The sequence below is a fragment of the Falco naumanni genome, chromosome 9 (assembly GCF_017639655.2).
Source record: "Falco naumanni isolate bFalNau1 chromosome 9, bFalNau1.pat, whole genome shotgun sequence".
NCBI lineage: Eukaryota > Metazoa > Chordata > Aves > Falconiformes > Falconidae > Falco > Falco naumanni.
This window is the reverse complement of record NC_054062.1, coordinates 23499403-23519414: the sequence shown is the minus strand read 5'-3', so window position 1 is coordinate 23519414 and position 20012 is coordinate 23499403. Positions and strand designations below refer to the sequence as shown.

General features: G+C 43.1%; 1 protein-coding gene across 1 annotated transcript in view; it reads left to right on the top strand.

Moving 5' to 3' along the window:
* CNNM2 (cyclin and CBS domain divalent metal cation transport mediator 2) overlaps positions 1–20012 on the top strand; it is a 128716-nt gene that overhangs the window by 86433 nt on the left and 22271 nt on the right. The window contains 2 exon segments of the mRNA XM_040606587.1: positions 11841–11984; positions 19282–19419. Coding sequence (XP_040462521.1) covers positions 11841–11984; positions 19282–19419 — 282 coding nt within the window.

Below are 20012 nucleotides of genomic sequence, written 5' to 3'. Positions count from 1 at the left end.
TTGTGGAAGCCAAGGCTTAAATAAAATCATAGCGGTGCTCTGACACACACATTCACAAACAAGATGATCAGTCTTAAAGAGGCAATAGAGATCTGTCCCTTGCCAGAGGAGACTGAACGAAAAACTGTTCTGTTTAGATCAAAACCCCTGGTTCCTTGTGAGAAGCTACGACACAAAGCTTGTTCTGGAGTAAAATTGTCAAAATAAATGAAGTTCTAGAAGTTAGTGATATTAAAGCTAAGTACTTAGGTTGGTTGTTTTGTTGAACAAATGTTTTAAGATTCATCTTGAATGGGGCTAAAATAATGATAGAGACTTCTGCGGACGGAATACCATAGAAAACAGGGTTGGCTACACTTCACCTTCCCTGAGCTAAGCGAGCAGATCATGAAAGAAATACCATCCTGGCAGAATTCCTGTTACATCACTAAAATGTCACATCATTTTATGGTAAATATTTGACAAGAAGAATTTGAATAATATTGTAATCTAGGTGTGAGTCTCATGTCATCCCCTTCATCCACACCCAGTAGCTGGGAAGCTGTTGAGTGGCTCTGATTTATGTGCCATCTTTGAAATCATTTTGGCCTGAATTTTAAAATAAAACAGTGAGCAGCCATTCCACTAGTTCTTTTTATTGTTGTCTTGCTTCCTCAAAATGCTGTGCTTAATGTCTCTGTCATCGGGTTAGGAAAATAGTGATAATTACTGTAGCAGAATAGTTTAGTAAAATTTAGGGACAAGTTTACCTGGAATAAATCAAGGAATTGCTTAAACGAATAATAAAACAGACCTATGAAAGGCAGCTGCTGTTGGTTACTCAGCAGTTACTGGTTACCGTGTTCTCACTTCCAGATGGTTTTTCTTCTCAATCTGTGCAGATCCTGTTGAATATTAGTCTTATGGAGTAAAGGAACTGTTTATCGCAGTAAAACCCGGTGGTGGCACATTCACAAATCCAGTCTCCTGCTTTAGACTCCTTTTCTCCTCTTCATTTTATCTTGGGTGTCTTGTTGCTCAAGGGGCAAGGCTGCCTGTCTGCTTTATCTCCAGTGGCTGTTGCTGAAGGAGCAAGGCTTTGCTCTCTTCTTATCCGAAAGATTTCCTACCTCTTTTAAGAGCTCTGGGCAAACCTGCAGGGTGGCTCAAAGAAATGCTAATTAGATAGTTGTTCACAAAAGGAAACTTTACGGAACTGCATTATAAGGTCAGTAATTAAAAAGATTCACAGTGTAATTGCCACAGAGATTGATCTTGGAAGTTTCCATTTCTAAAATCTGACCCAGTAATACTATTTTTGAGAAAATTAATCTTGCCTTGTGTGGATGGGAGGATGATGTTGGTTTAATAGTTCACTTGAAAATCTTACATATATGAGTAACTGAAAACTAGGAACAAAGCCAGTCTTCTACATTCGTCCTTCAGTAATAGTAAGAATGCATTCAAATATACCATCAGTGTTGTCACTCTTTCAGACAAGGCAGTTCGCTGTAATCGTTCCTTTTCCTGGAGGTGCTGGGTCAACATTTGAACTAATTCTTTTGGCCTCTTTGCATGATAGGCTTTTACAGTAACATGTCGTCAAGATAAAAGCTACTTAAATCCTTAGCAAAATGGGAAATCATGGGGGGGTCCGCCTCTATATGTTACCGTATTAGTATTTTGCAAAAACACTGCAGTTTGCAGGCAGTTGGGTATCTGTGATGCCCAGTTCTGAAATCACAGCTGTTCTTTGGTCTGTTTGCTGCTGTTTCAGACCGTTTAAATGATTTCCCTCTCCCCTCTCATATCAGTAACTGTTGATCTGTACATGTTCTTGGTGAAGAGGCAAGGGTCCAGGAGTCAGTCAGCTAAAATCACACCAAAGCAAAGCGAAGATGCTGCTGGCAGCTTCGGAAGGTTGGAAATGGTCACTCCAGTTGACCTGTTTGTATGGTCACACCAGTTCTCTGATCCATGGCTTCAGGTCTGTCTTGACACTTTGCTATGTTTATATGTGCCATACCTTTAGTTTTTTAAAGAGTCACTTTCCAACCAGAGGATATTCCCCCCTTCACACTGAATTTGCTGACAGTGTGAAACACAGCTCTGCGGCAGCTTGTTCTCGCATCATTACACCTTGTGGAACCTGACCTAAAGAAAAAGCCAGCGGGAGAAGAAGGCTGTGTTTCTTGTGCCTTCAGATTGCTGCGGTATCCTTCACTTTCTGCAGAAGCGGTTGGAAGTCAGCCTGTCATGGTGGCCACCCCGGCTGCGGTGCATGGATGGCTGCGCCCTGTGTTATGCTGTGGAGAAGCAAACGTGCAGCGTCAGAGTGCGAGTGCTCGCGCGGCCCCGATCCTGTGCTTGTGCAAAGTCAAGGTCACCAGCGCTGGTTTTATTTGCAGGCATGTTTATCCCGCAGCTTCGCTCACTGTGAAAGCACACACACGTAAGTGGTGCTGGGGTTGTGTAAATCCTGCTGAGTGAAGGATGTTGTCACCAATTTAGAAAGTTGACAGGGTAGCTTTTTGTTAAGCTTCCCCTGGCTCCTGCTGCAATATAAATTAGAAGGCCCTGTGCTGAGCTTGAAAAATCTCACAGTGCCATCGACCAGTCGGGGTTTTGAGCTGCTGGAATTGCAAACTGCATGTGATATAAATGGCCTGAAGTAAAACAGGTCATTAAAATAGAATATTAATGATCTAAGATGTTGGTAACACAAGAACCCTTTTAAATTTATGTCCTAAATAGTGAGCTAAAAGTAAACTACGGGAGCTGATGATGGTAATAAAAAAAAAAAAAAAAGAGAATCTATCCAGTTCCTTTCATGAACCACAGTCCCAAGATGCTGCTCTTCTTTTTCAGCTCGTAGGCTTTGCTCTCAGCACGGTTTAGGTCCTTATGTAAGCACGCTGGCCTCAGCTAACCTGCTCCCAATGTCCAAACACATTTCTCTTGTGCATTCTAGTGCTTTACTGTTGTCGGATTTAAAATCTCATGGTGTAGACGCCAAAATCTAGAAACTCCCCGAATGAAACTGAGTTTGTTTTAGGAATTGAGGGAGGCAGGATTAGAGGGAGGATTAGATCCGTAGTTTTTTTGGCTGGGATGATGCAGGACAAGGCTGCTGTTTATGTTGGTGTCATGCTTTGGTTACCTGAACATCAAAGTAATTTGAGTTCATCGTTGTTTTGGGTCAACTTCTATTTTTGTTGCTCATAAACATCTCCTGGTGTTCTTGTTTTTATTTAGTGGATTAACTGTTGTTTAGCAGAAGCAGCCTGTTGGACCGGTGGAGTGATGGAGGAGACTAACGAGGTGACAGTTTCTCTCCTGTGCCCTTATGGAGGGCTCAAGAAATTGTTCCTGGTAGGGTAGGGGAGAGGAAGGTGGAGGGGGCACAAGTCATAGCAATAACACAAAACAGCAGAAGGAGACACTGAACAGGTCGTGGCAGATGTTGGTCATCGCTGTGGAGTCCCAGGCTGAAGTGTACATCTCTCAAAGGAGATCTGCCCGGATACAGCAGCAGGCCAGCACCCACCGAAGCCAGAATCTGGGACCTCTCCTCTCCATCTCCTCGCTGTTACCTGGAGCGTTGATGTTTAGCAAACCCAAGGTTTTGCACTCCCTCTGCTGGCTGCATTTTTGCTGGCTGGTGCCGGCTCTTCACCCTGAAGGAACGCTGAAGTCAGTAGGGACAATCTTGAACAAACAGGGAAGTAATAAAATTAGCATGGATACTTTTTAGGGTCTTTGAACACTAAGAAAAAAATCCTTGTTGACCATGCTGTGAAGGTGCAAGTCAGTAAGGAGATATTTTTCTGACACCTCTTTCCAAAGGGTCATTACTTGCCTTTGGAAGCGGAGACATGGGGGAAATCATATCAGCGTAAGTTACACTTCAGTATTTTGAATCTAGTGTGGAAGACTTGAACCATGACCAAGAATGACTTCAATATTCTGTTTGCTTGCTTTAAATTTAATCTGAATTTTTTGTTCTGCATTAGCCCAAATAGTGACAGGTCTTTCTCCAGACTCAACATTTTCTCTTCTCATTGCTGCTGCTTCTTCTCTCAGCTTTAGTTTGCTACAACTTCCTGAAGTGCTTTCTTGGTTCGTTTTTTAAACTTCCAGCCAGTTTCTCATCTCAAGCCACCAGTGTCCTGAGATCACAACCTTGTACTCAGGTTGGAGCCTCAGAGGGGTGTCAAAAAGCACTTTGGTTTTGGGATAGTTTTCTCTCTCAAGCGTTACGTTCTCCATCTCTTCCTCTCCTACTTCAGATCCAGCAGATACTTCTCCAGGACATTAGCTTCCAGTTTTGGGAAGCAGCTTGTGTTTGTCCATTTACCAGGCTGAAATCAGATGCTCTGGCCAACGCTGAGAGCAGCCCGGCTAGTGGTGTGCATTTTACACCTCCATGGACCCTAGTTGGTGTCAGTCCCAGCCAAATCCAGCCCGTAAGGACTGTGTGACCGAGAAGCATTGCCACACTGTGCGTGGCAAGGGAGTCATTACTGATGTTCAAGGAGTTTCTGAAACTTTTCCTCTCTGTTCTTTAGTTTTGCTCTTGCTGCCTGCTTCCACCTGGTAATAGTTTTTCCCTAAATGTTCTCACTTCTCCTGTTTGTCCCTAAGATTTCCACTTTGATAGCAGAGCTCTGAGTTGAAACTACCTTTTTTTCTTACTCTCAAGTTACTTCTGGTTCCCAGCTAATTTCTTTTACTCATGGACCTATGATAACTTCTCAGCTTCTCATCCGTGTTTGTGGCCAGGTTCAGTTCAATTGCATGTAAAGTTGCAGCAGGTAGCAGCTTTCTAGAGCTACGGTCTCACTCTTACAAGCAGCAGCAAAGTAAAGTGACAACATGCTGCTTGCAAAGGTCTGACCAGAACGGATTGAAGGGTAGGCAGCAGCAGTTGAGTTGGAGCGCCTACACCAAGTGGTAGGCTGCTGGAGATGGAAAATGTTAGCTCATAGCTGCTCTTCCATCTGCCATGGGGCAGCAGGGAATTATGGAGGTCCTTCCTAGGAGGTTGTCCAGTCAAGTTTTCAAAGCTGCAAGTAACTGAGCTTCTGCTGTTTCTCTTGGGAAAGTATTCCTTACAAATACAATTCACTGTCAGGAAGTCATTCTGAAACTCTCCCTAATTTTTCCTTTTTTTGGTGTCCTCCCACTAAAATGAGCTTTAACACAAAGAATCTATTTAAAGCACTACTTTTTTATTTTCCTGTGAAGGCTGATGTGGTTTCTAGTTAATGTTTGTATGAGACTGTAAGCTCTCTGGTTTAAAGGCAAAGAATCACCATATTCCCTGTGGCTGGGCTGATACTTTCACTTGTTTCCTTGAGGGTCTGGATGAGTTTCATGTGGCTGTATTAAATGAATGTTAGTTATTGCGTTGCCATCCCAAATATATATATTAAAAAATTGTGTGTTTTGCTGCTGAAAAGAGCAGAATCTAAAAAGCTTAGTCTAAATCTAGATTAAATTTGTGCAGGAGTTTGGGGTTTTTCTTGATTCTGTGAACAGTGCTATGAACCGAGAGGCAGCGTACACCAGTTAGCGGTGGTGGGGGAGAAAAAGCTGTCCGATATACCCATTGAACATATTCAAAGTGCAAAAACAAACAGCAGGAATGCAGATTCCTGCTCATAGAAGAGAGACTTAATGTCCTTGAACTGTGCCACAGAAAAGAAATTGAGAAAAACACTTGTTACTTGGATATAATTGCTTGCAAGCCAGTGCTATTCTAGAGGGAGTTAGTTTTAATGGTTAAATTATACAATATATTTAAAAACTGATTGGTTTGCATAATGTATTGTTGAACCTGTGAGTCTTTACTGCCAGACCAAATTGTTTACCTTCATAGAAATCAGTCAAAACCAAAACAGTTCCATAAGAATAAACCAGGAGATTTTGCAGAAGCACAGATCGTTAGTTAGCAAATTCAAGGGCAGCTAAACACCTCCTGGGATTTTTCTCTGTGTCATTGTTACAGACATATTGAACAGGTTACAGCTTAATGTTCCAGGGCATTCACCAACAGCAAACGGACTCAGATTACTGGTTTGTAATGAAAATGGACTAGACTGATTCTAGTTTTACAACAAAATGACTTGATGGGAATCTTCTGTTTTATAAAAGTCTACCATAGCTTTGATTCAGTACTGATTCTTTTGCTAATAATAGGAAACCGAGGGCCTTTAGTGAGATCTGCTTCTTGCATGGGAGAAGTAACATATACAAATCCTCCTGGTTACTAGGTTCATAAACCTCCTCCTGCCGAAATAGAGGCATCTCGAGTTGCTTACCTATGATGCAAGCTTATACACGTCACGTGTAGGTTGTTGCTCACTGCTCAGAGCCCCTGAGTTACACCTCTGCTGTTGGACTACTTATTGCCTGAGATCCTCTTTTTCATTAAAGCTATGCCAGCAATATTGTAATTTTCTGCAGTGTAGTCTGGCTAGTACTCTCATTTTACTATTACTTTTGGTCGTATACCAGGCCATGTTGTGGCATTCCAGATCAGTAAAAATTGCTTGCTGTCTTTACATATCATCTTTATGTACTGGTAATTGTGCAAAATTTTCTTTTTTTTTGTTGTTCCTAAGCAGAAACTCAGGAATGAAAAATCAGAATTTAAGTTTGGGATGGGATTGCAGTTCAGGCCTCCCTTCAAAGTCTCTCAGAATCACAGGATAATTTAGGAATGGACTTGTGGAGGTCATCTGGTGCAACCCCCTCTTTGGGGCAGGCTACACTGAAGTTGGCTCAGGTCACTGAGTTTTGAAGACCTCCAAAGATGGCCATTTCACAGCCCCACGGGGCCTCTGTTCCAGTGTTTGACCGCCTTCATGAGGAACAAGTTTTCCTTATTTAAGGACTTCATATTTTTGAAACTTGTGTTCATTGCCTTTTGTCCCAACAGTATGTAGCTCCAAGAAGAATCTAGCTTTGTCTTCTCTATTGCCTACGGTGAGGTTTGTAAATATTTTTGAGACCCCTCTTTTAACCTTTTACTTTGCAAGACTGAACCAATGCAACTCACTCTGCTTTTCCTTGTGCATTGTGGGCTCCAGCCCCAGACCATCTTAGCATCCATCCACTGGAATTGCTTCAGTTTGTCGGTGTCCTTGTTGTACTGGAGAACCCCAAACTGGACACCAGTACTGCAGGTGCAGTCTCTAAAGTGCTCTCTTCCGTTGAGCTGCTAGTGGCATGTGTACTAATGCAGTCAGTACAGTCAGCTTTCAGTGCTGCAGGGACACACCACTGATTCATGTAGCTTGCCCAGCAGGACTGTGGAGTCCTCTTCTGCAGACCCGGCCAGTCAGTCCCCAGTACCAGTGTATGGGGGTTATTTTGTACCAGATTCATGACTTTGCCTTTGCATTTATTGAACTTCGTAATGTTTCTGTCTGCTCATTTCTTGCACCTGTGTGTCTGCAGGGAAGTGGCATGTGAGAGTGGGGTGGGTACAGTTCTATTCGTATGGCAAAACTCTTTGTGTAGACAAGACTCTATGTACTGACCAAAGCAGATGTTGAACTTGGTCAGATGTTTGTATCTCTAGTTTGAACTGCATGGCAATATTCTTGAGGTCCTTGCTCTAAACATATAATGCCTCAGTTAGGATCAAAGGGCATTTCCCACCCCCCACCCCCCATCTTCTTCAAGGAATGGTCAAGGTACTGTAAGAGAGTCAGTATTTCAAGCATTTCTTCCAGTGCTGTCGTACGTAGTCAGTCTGTCAGTCACATGGACTCCTGGGAGCTCATTCTAAGTCCACTGACTCATACAGATGTCACTAAACATCTTCACATTTCTTAAATTAGCTTAAGAAATTAATCAGAAGTTGTAGTACAGAGTGAAATCCGAGCGGCGTGGCGAGATTTTGAGCAATGGCATAACACAGGATTTGCTTTTAACAAAATTCCTTCGTCTTTTAGTTGCCCATGAATGCATTTGTCGCAACTTGTGTCTCAAGCCATGTGGAGTTGTGAGCTCCATAGGCTCCTGCTGGTGTTACTGTCACTGTAGATGGGGGAAGCTGAGGGAGAAAGCAAATGCTGCCTGCCTATGGCCACGAAGGAGTTGTGGGTCAGAGCACTGCCCGCTGTTCTCTCCTGGTGCTGCGTATTACACATGACTTGGGTCATTTCTGCCTTTATCATCAGATCTGGCAGACCTGCAGAGCTGCCTGCTTGCTGAATCTCATTGTATCAACACTTAAAACAAGTGATTAAAGAAAGATTGATGTCGTAGATGTAGTGTGGCTAGAGACTGTAGCCAGAAAATCAGCAAAGTATATAAATTATTAACATTTTTTCTGTGCATGCTTGCTCTTCATTTAATTTGTCTTCTGCTCTCAAACCCCTAGGAATACTATAGACAATCCAGGTTTCCTTACCTGGACATTTATTTTATTCAGCTTCTTGTTGGATATGTATTTTGTGTTCTTAGCAATGGAAAATACCGTTGAAAGTTCTCTTTCTCAGTTGAATAAAATGGTATGACAAATACCCGTGGTCTGATGAAGTCTTTGAATATAGCTGTAGCCAATTTCTATTTAAAACACTCGGAGGAGTCATTATTTTACTTACAGGCCAGTTTTAAAGTTGAGCACATGCTGTGTTGTGCTCTTTTACGATGTATAAAGAAGCCCTTGCGCTCCTCTGGCTTTTTCTTTAGCCTTTTCTACCTTGATTACTTCCATACGTGGAGGGTGTTTTGCAGTCATGTATGCAGCAGTCTGGGAGGGCAGCAAGTCCAGGAATGCATCTTTGTGACACCTCTGTCACAAGTGCTGATGCTCGTTCCACTCCCCGATGATTTCTGGAAAATTATTGGATCTGGATCAAAGTTAACTTGCAGAGATTCAAGAAATGTAATTTTCAGATGTGGTCTTTCTCATCAAGTGACATGAGCGTTGTAGTCAATGCAAAGGAAGGAGAAAACTTTGGGAGCAAAAGGCAGCCTTTTAGTGGCAACCCAATTAGATTGGTTTAAATTCATCTGACCCCAGCAAAGTGGTGGGTTCGTGAGAGTCAGAACAGGAAAACTTGACAGTCAAGAGGGAAGAAATGTTTTTGTCAGCCTGAATTTGGATAATTTATCTATTTTCCACAGATAAACTCTCTGCAACATGTAGTTTTAATAATGAAGGTAGAGCTGAACATCAATGCTACCCACCAAAAAGTCCAATGACATTTGAAATTATGACAAGATTCAATGGTATCAGTACTTTGGGTGATAAGTAAAAAAACCTAAAAATCAGAGACGCTGGCAGAACCAGAAAAAATGTTTCTAGCCTTCTTTCTCATTGTAGAAAGTGCAAAATGTCTGATACCCATCTGTAATTAATGCCTTAACAGCTCACTTTGCCTAAAGAGCTGGTACAGATTTTGGTCCCTTGTCTCACATTAGGTACTGTTGGTCACATCAGAGGGCTGTGGCTGCTAAATGGGGAGAGAATAACATTTAAGTGATCCTAAATTCTTGGTGGAGACCGCCCCAATGGAAAGGGCGTGTAACTGATTTTGTGGCTGCAAGTTGTGCACAACTTCCCATGGTATTACAGCCTCTCAGGTCCTTCCCCAATCCCATTTCCATAAATCTCTCCCATTGCTTGTAGATGTGTCTAGGACTCCGCTGTTGTTAAAAAGGCTGTGCTTTTCAAAATGTAAGATTTTATCATGTAATTCAGCTTTGTCATAGGCAGTACAGAAGTGGAGGAGGAATGGGTGATTCTGATCAAAGCTGAAGCACTGAGTTGATAGCATTGTTGTTTGGGGATTTTTTTTATTTCACCCACTTGTACAGGTCTGAGCACTCTTACCACTTACTGAAGTGTGAGAACGGTGATCCTTGGGTATTAGCATCTGAATGAGCATGTGCAAATGAGCTGCTCTGATCTGTGATAGAAATGGTTCTTGAAGGAGTCACGTCTTTTGACTTGAAAGCAAATATGCTAATATCTGAGCAGACGCTGTGAAATAAATTACAATATTTGATTTGTCTGTGTGACTTTCTTTGTGCCACAGTTGTTCTTGAACATTGTTGTATTGAAAGGGTCTAATTGGAGTAATATATTACTGGGGAACAGTAATGATGATAGTCCTTAAATCTTTCATGTCTTTATGAAGCCACCTCCTGGGGTTTTTTTGGAGTTTTGTTGGTTGTGGGTGGGTTTTTTTTTTTTTTTTGTAAATGCTGTTCATTAGGCGGTAAAAAGAAAGTCTTGCAAGGAATGCGAAGAAATAAAACCTGTCACAGTGAAAGACTTTCAGTACAATACAAATGTTGATCCTTTAAAATCACAAATCATCTTTCTATTAATTCACTGTAGAATAAGGTCTCCTCAAGATAAGACTCAGCAGTGCTGTGGAGTTGGTATTTAAAGTATGTCCATCTGCATCTAAACGAGTAGCTCCAAGACAATCAGATTATGCAGTAGTTACTTTGGTGAGAATATCGCCTAAGTGGAATGGAAACTTCATTTTGAGTCTAATATTAGACCCTGCTTTGGAAAATTCCTTTTAAATGATCACAAGCTGGGAATAGCAAAAGAATTTAACTTTCGACAGACAGCATTCACCAAGAATTTGTTTTTAACTGCTTATGTTGGGTCCCTGGGAAAGCAGATGTGAAAAACTTACCAAAGTGAATTGACTTGACCTGATGCAATGTTTATATCAGTAGTTGATAAGTTTTCCTCCCTTGTCTAATTTGTTCGGGATATTTTCATTCTTTAAGCGTGAGTAAGTCTGGGTTGGAATAGTTTGAATGCTTGTTAGTCTAATAATCTGAATCTTCAAACACGCGGCCATTATTGCCTATAAAGGGGTCTAAGCAAAGCTGAACTATTTTGGTTATCTTCCATGGATGGGGATAAGTATCGTTTTTGAGACTAGCAAAGAGGAATGTGAGATAATGTTGCTTACCTCCTGGTAGTTCAGAAAGCGTACTGGAAATGTGCCACGCTTGTGCTCCAGAGTGCCACTTGTGTTTGGTGAGCCCTTTGAATGCACGCTACTTTTTATGCAGCTTTAAAAAGGACTGGCTTCCAATGGCAGCTAGGGAGGCTGGCAACCAAGGATATCAAAGCACATTCAAAGGGGCATGATAATATTAATATTATTATTATTCCTGTGGCAGGAAGAACTTTATGAATTATAGATTGCATTGTGAATGTTGCAGCTCAGGGATCTTTAGAACCACTTAGTTTTTCTCTTTGTTGATCAGGCGCTGTCACTTTGAACATATTAATTAATTCCTAAGTAAGTGTGTTGTCCCCCCTGGTGGAGCATGTCCAAATAAATTATTTTTGAGGGAGGGAGGAGAAAAAGAAACCCATGGATTGGGCTGACCTCTTCTCCTCAGCCTCTACCCTGTCCACATGCTTCTGTGGTTTGGCCATTGTTGCTGTTATTTCCAAGCTTGAGGAGAACATCCACGGGAGCTTGCTGCGAAGGAGGTCTCCAGCCTGGCCGCCTTCTGCCAGTGTATTGAGACAAGAAGTAGAACAACCGTCAACAAGATAATATAATGAACTCAATGCCAAGGTGACAGTTTCACTGGGAAAGACATTAGAAAAAGAACACTGATCTCTTTAGCCGTTCTCCTTTAGTGCATTAGGTGGATTTATGTGACCCAGGAATGCATTTCTCAGACAGAAATCAGATTACAATTTTAAGCATCTGTTAAACTTTGCCTCTTTTTTTCATGAAGCCTGACGCCGGCCTTTTTGTCTTTTTGTTTATAGCTATGTGTCTATAATTCTGCTATAATTTCTGATCTTTCAGGAATTTCTAAAATGTCTGAATTGCTGATCTGTCTCCTTGCAGGCAAGTCTCACCTGGCTATAGTACAAAGAGTAAACAATGAAGGAGAAGGGGATCCTTTTTATGAAGTCCTGGGAATTGTCACTTTAGAAGATGTGATTGAAGAGATCATCAAGTCGGAAATTCTGGATGAAACAGACCTATACAGTGAGTAGAAATATTTGCACTTTTTTTTATAGACAGGAGGGAGGATTCTGTGCAGCAGTGGTTGTGTTTAATAGCTGTGTTTTGAGAGATGCAAAGTTGCTGATTTAAAATCTCAGTGGTCAAATGACCTGTAGATCCCACAGATGGCCAAAGTAATTTTTGGTTTTTTTGCAGCATGGGCACCTCACCCCTTTATGCCATATTAATTCAGAAACAGAACAGGTTTTTTTATTTGACCCTTCCATCAAGAAGGTTTACATCTGCAACAATCTGGTCTTTCCTGCTAGCTGTTCTCCACCGCAGTGGCCTTGTTAAACCTTTTTGTTCCAGTGCTCACAACCTCCCATATTTTCCCCTAACCTCTCTCCACCTGAAGCACCTGTAGTTCATGTGCTTTAGCAAGAAGGCAGGCAAGTACCATGCCTCAAGGAAGGGGAATGGAATCTCTTTAGACTCTCTCTGTGTCACTCATTCAGAAAACCTGAGAATGGAAAGTCTTCTTCGGGGCTGAAAATTAGCATGTCCTAAATGATTCCTTTTCATGACTCTTTACAGCTCCTTCCTTCCTTTGTGTTAAGGTATGTTGAGGGAGATGATGCAGATCAACTGTTACCTGGGACTTGAGAGATCTGGACTCTTTTCTTTCCCAGTTTAGAGTCTGTCTGGTCTTTGGTCAGTTAACTAAAGTGTCATTGCTTCTCTTCCCATCTGCACAATCTGGCCTGTGCATACAGGCTTCCTTTCTGCCATTCTTCATCTGCCTTATCTGTGCTTTGATCACTTGCTGGCAGATGCTATTTTTTACTATGTATTTGTGTGTAGCACAAGGATGTCTCTAGATTCTATTGTAATAGAAACAACAGAAATAATTTTAAATATCCTTAGCACTGTTCAGCTGCCCTTTCTTTTCTTTCCTCATGAAAGGGATCTGAATGTTTCTACAGCACCCTTTTCAGGCCAATTTTGCATGTTCTATCCTCCCTCCAAGCCAAATGAGCACTTTACACTGTGGGATAGACAATGCTTCTACTTCTCCTAATAGATTGTTATTGCCTGAACTACTTTCTGTAGCTGGTCAGTATTTTAGCAGTATTTAAGCTCCCAAAGGTTCATGTAAATGACAATTGTGCTTTATGATATGCTAAACAGTATAATTACTATGCAAATCACAGAAGTCCAGTTAGTATCTGTTTCTTTTCATACCTTCACAAACGAATTGTTGAGCTAATCAGTTACAACATAATGCTTTTACAGGGTGAATTCAGACTTTGTTATACTCCAAAAAAATCCTATCTTTGTCTCATCAACTTTGAAGTATTTCCATGTTTCTCCAAGTGAAAAGACATCACATATGCTTTTCAATGTTTTTTTCCCCTTGTTTGTTAAGAGAAACCACACATATCATGCCGTGTTGTTCTTCAGGACACAAAAAGCTTTGACCATTAATAGCATGTTAGAGGGCAAGGAAATGAGAATTTGATTTTACTATCCAAAGACTTCTAGATTAACAAAATATTGCTGTAAACATAAGTTGAAACTCTCCTTCCTGGGAAGATTTTTACTATTGAGAATTCCTGTTTCAGAACAGGAGGGAAACTTTACTTCCTAGGCTTTCTGGAGGATGCAGGAAATTTTGGGGCGTGACTCCTGCTATGTAATGAAGATGAACTTTTAATTTCTGTATGAAGCACTGGAATTCATTCCACTGTTTAGATTGAAGGAAACTGTAGCAGCAAGCAAGAGAACAGAAATCCAGAGAAGCTGTGAGGACTGCAGAAAATGTCATAGTTATGGGTTTGGGCAGATTGATGTGCTGTAACCACTTCCCACTGATGTAGTGATGAGAACATGCTGGGGGTTTACTGAAGGTCTGCAGTATGTTAAGGCAGCTTATTTTTGATGTTGATATCAGTGTGTGAGTGCTAGTAACCCCATCTTGCACTAGAGTTCTCTGATGCTGTTTGTTGTAAGACCAGGCTGGCTTGCGCAGCTGAGAACAAGCCAGCTTGAACCCTTTGGACTGATTTGGTCTATACTAGGTGTTTACTTAAAAGTAGACCTTACGCAAAATTTTGGCAGTGTCATTATGCCTTTGTTCTGAACTTTTAAAAATGTTTTGTTTTGCTTTGATGGAAACTTGAAATTTGATGAAATGGCTGACCTTGGTGTGCCTTTCTGCTGTTCCCATGAAAATCCACTTGAGCTGTGTTAGGGTAGAAGCAATCGTGTATTTACAGTTTTTGCTGAAAGCTGCTCTCAGTGCTGAAGCGCTGCAGCTGAATTTCTTGAGGGCTGTGTGCCCAATAGATGTGGTATTTCTTCAGTTTGCCCTGGTCTGCTATGTCTTATGGCTTACAGAGATGTTGGGAGCAAGGATAAGAAGACAGGAGCAAGAAAATTATTAAGTATGCCTGACCCATCAACATCTGGATAGACTGAGTACTTCTGAGCATGAGACTTTGTATTGGGGTTGCCGATGGGGTGGGGAGAAGAGTTTTCTGTCATGGACAGGTAGGCTTTGATGTCGTCTCAGGCAGTGTCACAGTGAAGAGCTATCAGTGCGTTTTGCTCTTGGTATTGGAAAGTTGGAGCATTTTTTTCATGGTTGACACACTACAGGAATCTCTCTTGCACTCCCATGGTGGCAGAGCATTTCTCAACCTTCTCAGAGACCCAGGACAGAAAGGTGTGCGTTCTGCTTTGGCCTCAGACCGCTTGAGGAACGTGGAGTTCACTGTTATGACCTGAGCTTGACTGGTGGCCTGTCTTAGCTCTTTCTAATTGAAGACAAGTTCAATCATCCCCTTAGCGCAACTGGAATGCTGCTGTTTTTCAGACACACCAATTCACAGGTGGTTCGCCCTGCGTAAAATCTAGGATTTTTCTACAAAATAGATACCTTAGCACACCCTTGTGTGCGTGTTCTACATGTCGCGGGTAAATATTCTGGTTGTAAGCATCAGCTCCACATTGCATTTCTACATCCTCACCCCCGTGCCATTCAGCAGTCTTGTCTTGGCGAACATGACCCCTGGCAAGCCCACGCTGCAGGGGTGTTCGATGCCAGGCCATGGGGCACGTTTGTTACACAGCTGCACTCCTGCGGCTGCAATAGCTTTCACCTAATGGACTTTTTTTTTAGCCTTAGCAAGTCACTTCCCCAAGGGGAAGACTGCATCTTACCCAAACATTCCTGTTTCCAAACAACTGTCAAAACAGGTATGTTAAATACATGTGATAGTAAACTCTGTATCACTTCTCCTATTTAAACCACGGAGCTATGGGAATAAAAATTTTTTACCCTACAAAGTATTTCTGCTGCTATCCAGTGAAGGTGTAGCAACATAGGAAAGCTTGTGCAACGCCGCTTTGTCTGGCAAGACCTACAGATACTGGCGTGGTGTACATCAGTATCCTACGCCAGGAGAGCAGAGCTTTGTGTAGCTGCAATCTCATCTTTAGATATACCAAGGTGGTTGCCACCTGTTAGAAAATGATGCTTTCACCTTGTTGGACATTAGGACAGTGGACTTGGTGACCTTCTGCTGTCTGGCACTGGTAGGCTGCAAGAGCTGCATCCTTACAGGAAGCTATTTGAGGCTGTTAAAGAGCTTCAGGTTTAGTCCTGCTGCCTTCCTGTCAGTTGCTGAAACATGCATGAGACACAGGGCAACCTGGTTTTCCCAGCTAGGAACAAAAAGAACTGGCAAAACTAACTTTTGTTAGTTCCTAAACCTTTCTTCTAAAATGCAACAAACTCACGGACTTAAAAAGACCTGTGCGGTGTGTGAGGTGCAGGCTGTCAGCCTGGGTGTGTGCATCAGTGGGGGGATGAGGGAGAGGGGACGTGGGGTGTGTGCTGGGTGAGACTCTGGCATCCACCTCTGACTGCCTTGGGCTGGGCATCCTAGCGCTGAGTATGGGCACAGGGTCAGCGAATCTAGCCATCTGGGAATTGTACTTTCTTTTCCTGGAGTATCTGATAGGTGTGCATCTCAAACAGTTGCTTGTCTCTGTCCTTTTGCAGTTCTTGTGTGCCAGACAGAACCACACTTCTATTTGGTAAAATATTTTTGCCCTTCTCTTGTCTGGAGCTCACTGCAGATGTCTGCTCTGTCCTAAAGTCAAAAAGACAAAAAAAGGAGCACAGGATGAGGACAAGAACCTTCCCAGAACACTGCCTGGGTGCAGTGCCCATCAGCCTGCTGCCTGCCTGCCCAGCTGAATGGGTGATCTGAGGTTTGAACTCCCTGTTCTGTAGCTGTCTCCAGCCAGAGCTGGCTCCTTCAAGGAAATGTATGCAGGCATTTGTGGTGTTCAGCATCAGGCCTGAAAGTTCAGGAATTTTACAAGAGAGATCACAACCTTATTTGTATTTGGACCATATTTGGACCCCTCCTCTTCTTGAGTTCTCTCCTTCAGCCCAGGAGCTCACAGTCAGCCTTGCTACCTTTGATTTGATTTCCAGAACCTTCTGAAGATGGTTGCAATATTTGCTGATATCTCACCAAAAGTTATATTGAGGGTATCCCTCATGCATCACATTGTTCATGTTGCAGAACCAAACAGCGTCACAGCACTCTGTAAGCAGAGATCTCTTCAGCATGCCAGGTTAGCTTCACTGCCCGGGTCTCCATCTCACTTAACTGTAGAAATGACAGATGGGAAATACCTGGCCCAGATTCAGTTACTTCTGTCACCATCCAGTCCTTCGTTCCTATGTCTTACAGGAAACTCAGAAGTTGTTTGGATAACGAAAACCAATTAAGATCATCTCTTACAAAAATCAGCCGAGATAATGGCTTCAAGACATATGGCTTAAAGCTCTCACTGTGTAACGTTTTTCTTGGGGGAAGGTTTCTGGACAAGCTGGCAAGGAAACAGGAGGAGGAGTTGAAATCACCCATCCTTTGCTTAAAAGCTTGGGTCTCTTACCTTGGTGACCAATGCAGATGGAAAGATTTCAGGCACCCTCCCATGGTGTGATGCTGGCCCTGTTCTGAGGTACCAGAAGTGCAGTGCGAAGCTTGTGGTGGTACAGATCATTCACAGGAGAAAGACAGAGATGCTTTACTGCCCTCTGAAGAGGTGTTTCCCTGTCCCAGGGCCAAAACATGTACTTGTGCTGATTTTTGCCTCCCTGAAGAGAGCAATGATGGAGCTCCTTGTGAGAAAGCATCTCAGCCTTTTTTATTGTAAAAAAAAATAGCATTCTCTGAGCTTTTCAGGAAAAAACACCATTTCTGTTCTCCTTACCTCTCACAAGAGGTAGGACCTAGTGAGAGCTTCTGGGAGACTTTTCTCCTGCTTGCTTTCTATTGCTTTGTTATCCATCTTTCCTTTAACTGCAAGTACAGATAAGGTCTGTCTCAGACTATGTTCCTAAGGCAGAGATTGTTTTTAGTCTGTAACCACTCCCTTGGTTAAGTTTCTATTCCTGCTTTTGGAAGAGAAACTGCAGTCCCTGATGTAGTCCAGGTCCTGGGTAAAGTACTGCTAGGGTAAGAGGCTTCTGGTTTCAAAGAAGAAAAAAGGCATGGGTCATCATCGTTCTGCTCCATGCGCTTAGGAACAAGTATCTCACATTTTCTGATTTGCATGGCTCACAGAATGAGCTTCAGGTATCTAGAGTAGATAGATATCTATATCTAGATAGATACATTACTGTCTGTACAGTGTTGCTGTTGAGACTGTCATAGTCCTGTAGTAGAGGCTTGTCCATGGGAAGTTGAGGATCTAAATGTATTCATATCTAAAAAGCTAGGTGACTTGGGAAGATCTTTCTAGAAATCTGTTAATTACTGGTATTGTGCATTTCCAAGACCCAACCTCGACCACTTTGAACCTTGTGTAGTCTGTATCATATATTTGGACATGTACAGGACTCCAGGTCTCACTGGCTTCCTTGCTGTGGTACATCACTTTAATCGTCTTTGCATGCATAACCCAAAATCTGGCAAGAGGTACCTGGGAATACGTGTGAGGTTTCACCATGTTAGCTTCACCTACACCTCTTTGGGTGCTTGCCTAAATTCTCTGCAGTCAATCAGTGTACCAGAACTGCCTGGGATCCCTCAAAAGTCCAGTAATTTTACACCAGTGACTACGGTGTTTTCAGTATCTTTCCCCACTAAGACCCTAGAACCTGAGCCATGCCTCAAGTCTTGGGGGGCTCACAGTAATTGTCTCAAGACTTGGGTTTCCTTCAATATACAGTGGAGTTCAGAGCTGTCTGACAGCATTCTGCTGCTTATAGCCACTGCCACCTTACGCGCTATGTCAGCAGAGAAGAGCAAGACCTTGCCGTCTGAGCAGACGCCTCTTCTCCCTGGAGCTGACGTACATTGTACCCCAACACACCTGTAGCTCCCCACTTACCTGGTTTCCCAGACATTTTGGCAGATCAGCTCAGTGGGTGGGCGATAGTAGCTGGATTGTTTGTGCCTCTGCAACTCCATCTTTCATAAATGGGGATTCCCCACCACGGAGACTGTTTTAAGACGCAGACAAACCACGTGGCAAGTATTTAGCTGAATAAAGGACAGGAGCCCAGGATCACTAGGAGGTGAATCCCCAGATCTGAACTCCTGAAGCTACTCTGTACTTCATTCTGGCTTCAGTGCCAGGGATTCCCACCTCCAGGCTGCACACCTTGCTAGCCTTTGCTTAAATTTGGACAGGACAAAAGAAACCGTGTACGGTAGACATGGAGAGTTACTTGGACCAAAGGCATGCGGATTTTGCCAAAGCTGTGAAGAGTCAGTGAAGCTGTGGTATGGCATAAGAAGTCAGTCGTCATATATTTAGTCTATGTACCTGCTGGGAATTCTTTAAGGAACGTATATGAAAAAAGTAGCTTTCACAGATATTCTTGTAGAACAACACCTTTTGATCATGAGTAGTGCTGAGGGGACTTCTCCCCACCTAGACATGCACACACCCCTTATGTGTCATACGCAGAGCTGCTCTGCAGTTAGGTGTTTGCAAGCAGAGACTTGCCCCCCCCTTGAAGTAACAGAGAAGTGACAGCAGCCGTGGGTGAGTGGCTCTGCAGGACAGGGACTCACGGCCCAGGGAGCCCACGGCACAGCTCGCTGGTTGTTCCTGTTTTGTGCTGCGTGCGGATGAGCGGGGCTTTGCGCGATGAGCGGGGCTTTGCACGTACTGCAGAGGGGTCTGCCTGCGCCCTGAGCTCGGGGCAGCCATCCTGGCTGACTCCATCCAGCGTGGTTTGTGTTGGACCCCGTTCTAACAGAAATCGCTTCCTTCCTTTCTTTTCCCACCCTCCCTTCCCCAGCTGATAACAAGACGAAAAAGAAAGTAGCTCACCGGGACAGGAAGCAGGACTTCTCTGCCTTCAAGCAGACAGACAGCGAGATGAAGGTTAAAATATCACCGCAGCTCCTCCTGGCAATGCACCGGTTCCTGGCAACAGGCAAGTGCGGGTTATCTTTTTTTGCAATCATGCCAGAGCCTCGGAGGCAGTTTGTCAGCAAAGGCCGGTGAGGTGGGTGGGACAGTGCAGGCGGGAAGGGAGGCTGGATTGTGGGGTGACAAATAATGCCACTGTTGTGTTTTTCTTTTTAAATTCTCTCCTCTCCTGTGTTCAGTGTCGGCATGAACCCTCTGAGACATTTACCAGGGGTGGACCAGTAACTTTAAATTGGTCTGAAAGGTAAGGATGAATGCCAAGTGCCGCACTGCATGTCTAGAGTCCATCAGATTAACGACTAGCAAGTACACCCCATTAGGAAGAGCTCAGGGAACAAACCAAAGAGGACTCGATACCACTGGCCAGCTGACTGTAATTGCACTCTGGCGCCTTCTCCAGAAAGAGATGCTGGACTTTTTGCAGGAAGGTCTAAACCTGTTCCATGAGACTTTTTGACTCCAGGTGAAAAACTCTCCCGACACATTTAATGCAGACTGCGCAGGTGGTTGAACTGTACTTTTTAAAATGGATTTCTGGCTGGCTTGTGTGACCTCCGTTGATGACTTCAGGTTTCAGAGGACAGTTGTCTCCATCCC